Source organism: Lolium perenne, chromosome 7, assembly GCF_019359855.2.
Source record: "Lolium perenne isolate Kyuss_39 chromosome 7, Kyuss_2.0, whole genome shotgun sequence".
NCBI lineage: Eukaryota > Viridiplantae > Streptophyta > Magnoliopsida > Poales > Poaceae > Lolium > Lolium perenne.
Genome location: NC_067250.2, coordinates 326,319,916 through 326,330,066, shown reverse-complemented (window position 1 = coordinate 326,330,066; position 10,151 = coordinate 326,319,916). Strand labels below are relative to the sequence as shown.

General features: G+C 46.6%; 1 protein-coding gene across 1 annotated transcript; it reads right to left on the bottom strand.

Annotated features, from left to right (window-relative positions):
• Positions 1 to 1,560: 1,560 nt before the first annotated feature.
• On the bottom strand, positions 1,561 to 2,475 carry LOC139833150 (uncharacterized). Its single transcript, XM_071823329.1, has one exon. It carries the CDS (start codon positions 2,473 to 2,475, stop codon positions 1,561 to 1,563), a length of 915 nt encoding a protein of 304 aa, XP_071679430.1.
• Positions 2,476 to 10,151: the final 7,676 nt, after the last annotated feature.

Genomic DNA, 10,151 nt, shown 5'->3' with positions numbered 1-10,151 from the left:
CCATTCAAACTTCTTCACTGACATAGATCTCAAAATCGTCAGGAATAGCTGGCTTTCTTGCTCTTTGAGACCTTCTAAGGTTCTCAACATCTGGCGCACTTTCTATGTGGGGCTATTGCACCTCTTCCTCATGTGTGATAACATTCTCTCTATTTTCATTCATTGTTGCCACAGGAGAACTAACAACAGGTGTCGCAATGACATTGTCCTGTGTCGGTGCAGCAGCAGCAAGTATCGAGAAAAATGGTTTCTGGATCATCGGAGTGGGTGCATACACCCGCTTCTCCTCAAGGTTGATTTCTCGGGATACCGTGCTCCTCCTGATCATCTCATCCTCCAGAAAAACAGCGTGTCCCGTTTCTACAAACTTAGTGAGTCTGTCTGGACAATAGAAATGATAACCTTTCGGCTTGTCTGGATAGCCAATAAAATGGCAACTTACTGTCATAGGATCTAATTTCCTAATGTTCGGGTTAAAGAGTTTAGCCTCAGCTGGACATCCCCACACTCGCAAGTAATTGAGTGAAGGTTCTCGACTAGTCCACAACTCATATGGTGTTTTAGACACCGACTTACTAGGAACTCGATTAAGTATGTGAATAGCGGTTTTTTAACGCCTCCGTCCACAAACTAACCGGTAAAGTGGAGTAACTTAACATGCTTCTCACCATATCCATCAGGGTACGGTTTCGTCTTTCAGCTACTCCATTCTGTTGAGGCTCGCCCGGTGTAGAATACTGGGCAACTATGCCATGTTCATGTAGGAACCTTGCAAATGGTCCCGGAACTTGGCCATATGGGGTGTGCCGACCGTAGTACTCCCCACCACGGTCAGACCTTACTATTTTAATCTTTATGCTATGCTGATTTTCTACTTCAGCCATAAATATCTTGAATTTATCCAATGCTTCTGAACGCTATTTAATTGGATAAATATATCCATAACGCGAATAATTATCTGTGAATGTTATGAAAGAATCATAGCCATCAACAGATTTCACAGGAAACGGACCGCATATGCCCGTATGAATTATTTCTAAAACTCATGGGCTTCTTTTGGCGCCCTTCTTTATGTTCTTTACATACTTTCCTTTAATGCAATTGATGCATTGTTATAAATTCATAAATTCCATGGGCGGAAGGATTGATTCTTTTACTAAGCGTTCTATTCTCCCCCTCGAAATATGGCCTAAACGATAGTGCCATAATTTTGAAGAGACTTCATCAATTCTCTTCCGCTTATTATTTTCATTCAGGGATGTGGAGCCATTCTCATTATCAGCGCTTAAAACATTCACATTCTCATCACAAAGTGACAATAAATAAAGCTTGTCTTGTCTGAAGGCAAGACCAACAATCTCATTATTAAACTTGATCTTACATTGACCATCACCAAAATGGCAAGCAAAACCATCATCATCTAAGCGCGATACACTTATTAAGTTCCGATGCAAAGAGGGTACATAAAGCACATCTACTAATAAAAGTACAAAGCCATTAGCTAATACTAATGGGAGATCTCCAATGGCTTCGACTTCAGCTTGGACGTTGTTTGCTACTTTAATACATCTTTCTCCTCTTTGCAGGGTCTGTCTCATACGGAATCCCTTTCTTGCACAGATGTTTCAGGAATGCCACACAGTCTTTCTGGTAGTGGCCCTTTTCCTTGCACCACTTGCAAGTGTCCTTGGACACCTCTTCATGCGGCTGGTGATCTTCAGTCTTTCCATGCGGCTTAGCAGGAGGAGGATTCCACTGAGGTTTCCCTTGTGGCTTGAAACTCTGAAAGTTCCTCTTCTTGGTTGGGCTTAGGTAATTGACAGAATCACCAGATTGCCCCTTGATCCTCTCTTCTTCTTGCACACACATGGAAATCATCTTCTCAATGGCCCACTTTTCTGGTTGTGCATTGTAGTTCACAGCAAAGGTCTCAAATTCTTTTGGGAGTGAGGCAAAGATCAGATGGATGACAAACTGTTCTGGAAGCTCCATCTCCATAGACTTGAGCTTGGAAGACATATGGCTCATCCTCAATATATGATCCCTTACTCCACCACCAGTGTATTTGGTGGTGACAAGCTTTCTTATGAGAGTGCTAGCATAGGCCTTGGAAGACCCAGTAAACTGACTCTCTACCTTTTTCAGGTACTCACTGGCAGTGTCACATTGTGGGATTGCTCCCCTTATAGCCTCCAAAATGGAGCTCTTGATCACCATCAAGCACTTTCTGTTGGACGAGTCCCACTTAGCACGATCAAGATCGTACTTCATTCTTTTTGGTCCATGGTCGAGAACCCTTTTGTTAAAGTCATCTTCACTTTCTTTGTCGCCCCTCACGGGGTCCTTATGTTCTATGGGACAAGCCTCTATCAGTGCCAAGTCGAGGTCAAGCAAAGCAAGCCCCACCTCAATCTTCTCTCGCCATGAGCCATAGTTCCCTCCATTGAGGGGCTCAATAGCCGAGATAAAACTCATAGGATTTCCTGAAACAAAATTTCCATCAAAATGAATTAATTCAACGTTGGTCAAATTAAAACATGGCACTTCTCAATATTAATTCTATGTCACCATTGGGCAGAAATAGAACCAATAATGATACCTCTGAATCTTGCGGAATACAATTTTATTAACAACGTTGGTCATTAAATAAAATCATCATACTCAAAATAAACTCTCATTTCCTAATTCAATTTTCCCGTTGGTTCCAATTAAATAACGAAACAATAAAATATGACTTGAACTTAACTAACACAGCGGAAACTTAACTTAATTTTCGAACTTTAACCCACATGAAAAAATTCCTATCTCACATTTATTCTTATTACTAAACTATTTCCAGAAAATTAAAACAGAAAAAATTTACTGGAAACAAAAAAACAGACATAACAGCCCAGATGGGCTCTTCTCTGATGCTCTCCTAAAGGCAAAAAACGCGCACATGCGGAAAACCAGTCGCGCTGCTAGATGGGCCGCGCCCAGCGTCTGGCCCGCGACACTGTCTTTCTCTCTTGGGCCTAAGGAGAGACCCCGGGCGGCTGCTGACCGTCGGATCGCATCCGACGGCTGTGCGCCGAGATCGGCCGCACAAAACCGCCGGGAGCTGACCCGGAAACCCTAGCCCCTTCATATCTCATCTCTCTACCTCTCTCACTCACCACCCGACTGCGGCGGCGAGAGCCAGACGAGGACGGTGATGGTAGCCGTCGAAACGGGCCGTCATGTGGAGAGATGGTGGCGCCGTTGCCTACCCTCTCACCGGTGCGCGCGTTCCCCTTGCGGGTGGGCGCGCCGCCATCGAGCGGATTGGCCGCGGTGCCCTAGCGCCGGCGCCTCTGCGGAGGGCCCTTCCCGGAGCAAAGCCGGTAAGTGGAGGCCGGCATGGATGCCGCCTCCCTCTCTCTGTCCCTTTTTTCTCTCTTATCTAATCCATGTTCTACTTAGGATGACCCGATCTAGGGTTAGGGTTTGCAAGACTAAAAAGTAAACTCTCTGTTTTCGATTCTATCCCGTATAAGATCTACCTCAACTAGATGAACGAAACTAGACATGCTCTGATACCATTGATAGATCTGCTAGGACCTCTAGTTGCTGCATCTAGTGAGTAATTGCATCTAGCATAACCGGGATGAACACTAGAGGGGAACAACAGGGTGCATACCGTTGGTCTTCGTCGACGAGGAGCTCGCCATGGCGGCGATGGAGGAGTGGCGGCGATGTAGGTGGTGCTTCCCGCCGCTATAGCGCCTCATCAGATCGGATGGTCTAGGGTTTGGTGTGTCGGTGGGGAGGACGGCAGCGGATGAACCTTTTCATGCAATTCATCCAACATCTTTGTGATCTTGAGAAAAAATTGCAATGCATCTGATAAACAATAAACTAAACCAGATCAACTACGCATTAATTGACACAAAAGGGAGGCACATATAGGCACATAGCTTCTGGATGCTAAGACCATGCCACATCCCGAAACCAGCAGTCCTGTCCGGACGAGCCACCTGATCTTGAGAGGAAAAGAGGAAAGGACTCACCTGATGCTGCATGCAACGACAGTGACACTGCCGATGGAGTGGCTGGAGTCATAGAGAGGGCAGCGGCATCTTGCTGCCAAAAATGAGGGCGCAGCTGAACGGCCCGCGCTATGGCATCCTGACACATCGAGAAGGGGCTATGTGGGCGGCGGGCGGATCGAACAACGAATGGGCGAATGGAGTTGGTCACTTGCGGTCGATCTTCGCCGACACGAAGGTAGAGGAACGAACTAGAGCAGCTGAGCAGGGAGAGCCCGCACAGTGCAGGCACTCGCGGCGGCCACGACAGCGAGCTGACCGCAACAAGGATGGCCGAGCAGGGCGAACCCAGGTCCCAGGAGAGCACCACAAGGGAGGATAAACCGCTGTTGCACTAACTAGAACATGAAAGAGAACGACCCCTACCGGTCAAAGACAACATCGAACCGACCAAGCGAAGGTCTGTGAGGCGTTTTCAGGCGACCAAACACACCAGACCCACCAAAATCACACACGCCGCAGAATGCGATGAGGTGCCCATGGGTACCGTCCGGTGCCCCAATCAACCACAGGGCTCCAAAACACAGGGAGCTTAGAGGTCCTTAGAGATTTGTTTCTATGCTTGGTGGGCTAACAGATTTAACCGAAATAGCTTTTAGTCCAAGCCCTGAGTTCTGAAACGTGAAAGCCATTCCCACATATCTATTCGTGTACTAGCTAGTCTAGATTTATAAAAGTTCATATGGTTCACTCCATGTGTATTTGCACGTTGCCGATTTCCACTCCTGGTTTAATGGTGTGTAAACAGTTACACTGGTGGAAAAACAGGCTTCGGGTGAGCCCCATAAGTCGCGATGCTGCAGGAACCGCGACTAATGGTACCTTTAGTCGCGGTTCGGGAGGAGAACCGCGACCAAAGGCCTGGGCCCAGAGCGCTCGGTGGCCAGCCGGTGCACGTGGGGGGTCTTTAGTCGCGGTTGGCCAGGCCAACCGCGACTAAAGGTGCCCGAAGGCCTTTAGTCGCGGTTGGCCAGGCCAACCGGGACTAAAGCCCCTCCCCTATATATACCCATCCAGCAGCCAACACTTAGCCATTTGGTGCCATTCTCTTCACAAGCTTCACAAGTGGGTGTTAGGTTTGCTTTTGGTTCCTCTTATGCACATAAGGTGTTTGATGAAATGCCCCAAGAGCATGAAATAAACATGATATGAAGTGTTGGAGCCACACTTGAGCTTTCTCATTTATTTTTTCCTCCTCGATCGCGGTTAGCAACTTGAACCTTTGATGTGTCGTTGATAAAATGTGCATGTGTGTGTAGTTCATTGTTTAATTTATATTGTTTGTAGCTAGTTAGTTTAACAAATGCATGATGGTTAATTATATATTTTATATTATAATAATGCAGATGAATCGACAATGGATGTACGGTAACCGACTCTCCGGCGAGTTCAGTGCGGGTTTGAAAGATTTCCTCGTAGTGGCTAATGCGAACAAGCAGGGGGGTTTTGTTATCTGTCCATGTGTTAAATGTAAGAATCAGAATGGTTACTCTTGCTCAAGAGATGTTCACATGCACCTGCTTCGGCACGGTTTCATGCCAAGCTATAATTGTTGGACCAAGCATGGAGAAAGAGGGGTTATAATGGAAGAAGATGAAGAAGGGGATGATTTCATCGATGAAAGCTATCTTGCTCATTTCGCTGATACTTTCATGGAGGATGCTGAAGGTGAAGGGGAAGGTGAAGGGGAAGGTGAAGAAGAGGCACGTGATGATGATCCCGTTGATGATCTTGGTCGGACCATTGCTGATGCACGGAGACGCTGCGAAACTGAAAAGAGAGGGAGAATTTGGATCGCATGTTAGAGGATCACAGGAAGGCGCTGTACCACGGATGCGATGATGGTCTGAAAAAGCTGGGCTGCACACTGGATTTGCTGAGATGGAAGGCACAGGCAGGTGTAGCTGACTCGGCATTTGAAAACTTGCTGAAAATGTTGAAGAATATGTTTCCAAAGAATAACGAGTTGCCCGCCACTACGTACGAAGCAAAGAAGGTTGTCTGCCCTCTAGGTTTAGAGGTTACGAAGATACATGCATGCATCAACGATCGCATCCTCTACCGCGGTGAATACGAGAATTTGAATGAATGCCCGGTATGCACCGCATTGCGTTATAAGATCAGAGGCGATGACCCTGGTGACGATGTTGAGGGCCAGAAACCCAGGAAGAGGGTTCCCGCCAAGGTGATGTGGTATGCTCCTATAATACCACGGTTGAAACGTCTGTTCAGGAACAAAGAGCATGCCAAGTTGTTGCGATGGCACAAAGAGGACCGTAAGTCGGACGGGGAGTTGAGACACCCCGCAGATGGAACGCAATGGAGAAAGATCGACAGAGAGTTCAAAGATTTTGCAGCTGACGCAAGGAACATAAGATTTGGTCTAAGTACGGATGGCATGAATCCTTTTGGCGAGCAGAGCTCCAGCCATAGTACCTGGCCCGTGACTCTATGCATCTACAACCTTCCTCCTTGGTTGTGCATGAAGCGGAAGTTCATTATGATGCCAGTGCTCATCCAAGGTCCGAAGCAACCCGGCAACGATATCGATGTGTACCTAAGGCCATTAGTTGATGAACTTTTACAGCTGTGGGGCAGACCTGGTGTCCGTGTGTGGGATGAGCACAAAGAAGAGGAATTTGACCTACGAGCGTTGCTTTTCGTAACCATCAACGATTGGCCTGCTCTTAGTAACCTTTCGGCACTGTCAAATAAGGGATACAATGCATGCACGCACTGCTTACATGAGACTAAAAGTGTACATTTGCCAAATTGTAAGAAGAACGTGTACCTTGGGCATCGTCGATTTCTTCCGAAAGGTCATCCAGTAAGAAAGAAAGGCAAGCATTACAACGGCAAGGCAGATCACCGGCCGAAGCCTGCGGAACACACTGGTGCTGAGGTATTTGATATGGTCAAGGGTTTGAAAGTCATCTTTGGAAAGGGTCCTGGCGGACAATCAGTTCCGAAGGGAGCTGACGGGCACGTAGCCATGTGGAAGAAGAAATCTATATTCGGGGAGCTAGAATATTGGAAAGTCCTAGAAGTCCGCTCTGCAATCGACGTGATGCACGTTACGAAGAATATTTGCGTGAACATCCTAAGCTTCTTGGGCGTGTATGGGAAGTCAAATGATACAAAGGAAGCACGGCAGGACCAGCAAAGTTTGAAAGACCCTGATGACCGGCATCCGGAACGGTTTCAAGGTCGTGCCAGCTACGCTCTGACCAAAGAAGAGAAGGTCATCTTTTTTGAATGCCTGAGCAGTATGAAGGTCCCGTCAGGATTCTCGTCCAATATAAAGGGAATAATCAACATGGCGGAGAAAAAGTTCCAAAACCTGAAGTCTCACGACTGCCACGTGATTATGACGCGATTGCTTCCGATTGCTTTGAGGGGGCTCCTGCCGGAAAATGTTCGAGTAGCCATTGTGAAGCTATGTGCATTCCTCAATGCAATCTCTCAGAAGGTAATCAATCCAGAAGTTCTACCACGGTTACATAACGATGTGATCCAATGTCTTGTCAGTTTCGAGTTGGTGTTCCCGCCATCCTTCTTCAATATTATGACGCACCTCCTGGTTCACCTAGTCGATGAGATTTCCATTCTCGGTCCTGTATTTCTACACAATATGTTCCCCTTCGAGAGGTTCATGGGAGTATTAAAGAAATATGTTCGTAACCGTGCTAGGCCAGAAGGAAGCATCGCCAAGGGCTATGGAAATGAGGAGGTAATTGAGTTTTGTGTTGACTTTGTTCCAGACCTTAAGCCGATTGGTCTTCCTCAATCGCGGCACGAGGGGAGACTAAGTGGAAAAGGCACGATCGGAAGGAAATCAATGATATGTATGGACGGCCATTCTTCCGATCAAGCACACCACACGCTTCAGACCAATTCCAGCTTGGTGGCTCCGTACTTTGAGAAACACAAGAATATTTTACGCTCGGACAACCCTGGGAAGCCTGAATCCTGGATTAGGAAGGCCCACATGGAGACTTTCGGCAGTTGGTTGAGAAAACATTTAATGAGTGACAATAAGGTTGTAGATCAGCTGTACATGTTGGCCAAGACACCATCTTCGACTATAACGACTTTCCAAGGGTACGAGATAAATGGGAATACATTTTACACGATCGCCCAAGATAAAAAGAGCACCAACCAAAACAGTGGTGTCCGCTTTGATGCAGCAACCGAGAATGGGCAAAAGGTCACATATTATGGTTACATAGAGGAGATATGGGAACTTGACTATGGACCCTCCTTTAGGGTCCCTTTGTTCTGGTGCAAATGGTTCAAGCTAACAGGAGGTGGGGTAAAGGTGGACCAGCAATACGGAATGACAATGGTGGATTTCAACAATCTTGGTTACCTTGACGAACCATTCGTCCTAGCGAAAGATGTCGCTCAGGTTTTCTATGTGAAGGACATGAGTAGCAAACCGAGGAAACGGAAAGATAAGAAAACGATCGGTACATCATGCGATGATTCAAAGCGCCACATTGTTCTTTCAGTGGAAAAGAAACATCGTGGGAGTGGAGGACAAGACAGACATGTCGAAGATTATAATATGTTTGCTGAAATTCCGCCCTTCAAAGTGAACACCGACCCAAGCATTAAGTTAAATGATGAGGATGCTCCATGGATACGGCACAATCGTAAGCAAGCAGGGACACAAGGGAAGAAATGATGTGTAATAATTTATTGTACCAAACTTTGTTGAATGAATCATGTGAATTATATTACCCGTGATGTGTTTGGTGTCCATTTTCGAATGATTCAATTGACTCGAGATAGCACTGATGATACATGAAATTTGGAGTGACTAAGTCATACTCCTGCATACATGAAATTTGGAGTGACTAAGTCATACTCCTGCATATAGGAAATTTGGAGTGACTAAGTCATACTCCTGCATACATGAAATTTGGAGTGATTTAGTCATACTCCTGCCTAGGCGTATAATATGCATACTCGTAGTCTTCATAGCCGCCGCCGTTGTATCGGCAAATCGTCGCCTTCTAAGTTGCCGGCGTCGTGCCGCTGCTGTTGCCGCTCGTTCGGGCGGCGCTCGTGGCTCGAATCGAGGGTAGCGCAGCGGGGATATCGCCGGCCGTGATGTAGTCCATGACGCTCTGCAGTCCGGCCGTACCACCATAGCCGACGGCCGGCCTCGTGGAAGTTTCCGTGAGGCGGACCGTCCTCCTCATACCTGGCGAGCGCCCTCTCACGCCGATTGATGAAGAAGGCGTCCCAAGTATGCTGGTTATCGGGATGCCAGCGGGGATTCATCCGCTGCTCCGGCGTGAGGTCGAGGTAGTAGTGGTTCGTGATGGCCGCCCGGCGCGCAGTACCCTGAGGGACGGGAGGGACCGGCACGCCGCCGGCGCTTAGGCTCCAGCCGGCAGGGACGCGGTAGCCCGGAGGGCAAGGGTAGTTCGAGGCGCAAAGCTCCTCCACCTGCTGGTAGGTTAGAGTGGGTGCGGTGGAAGCCATGAGAGAGTGATGAGAGATTGTAGAGATGTGATGCTGGCCAAGCCGGGCTACCTATATGTAGTGACAAATGGCGGGAAAAATGGGAGCGGGAAGACAGGAGGCGGGAAGAAAGAGGCGGGGAGAAAGTGGCGGGAAGAAATTGGCGGGAAAAAATTGGCGGGAAGAAAGAGGCCGGAAGAAATTGGCGGGAAACAATTGGTGGCGGGAAGAAAGAGGCGGGAAGACAGGGAAGAAATGGCGGGAAGACGAGGAGGGAAGAGGGGGTCGGCGGAAAGAGGCGGGAAGAGGGGGCCAACGAACTTTTGAATTGAATTATTTTTATTTTTATGAATTTTTTGATATATTATATGTATTTTTAACATATTGAATTGAATTAGTTTTATTTTTCTTAATTTTTTGATATATTATTTGTATTTTTAACATATTGAAATGAATTAGTTTTATTTTTTTGATTTTTTTGATATATAATTTGTATTTTTAAAATTTTGAATTGAATTAGTTTTATTTTTCTGATTTTTTTGATATATTATTTGTATTTTTAAGAATTTGAATTGAATTAGTTTTATTTTTCTGATTTTTTTGATATATTAT

Excerpts from the sequence above, each read along its gene's own strand:
- LOC139833150 (XM_071823329.1), bottom strand. The coding sequence starts at position 2,475 with ATGAGTTTTATCTCGGCTATTGAGCCCCTCAATGGAGGGAACTATGGC.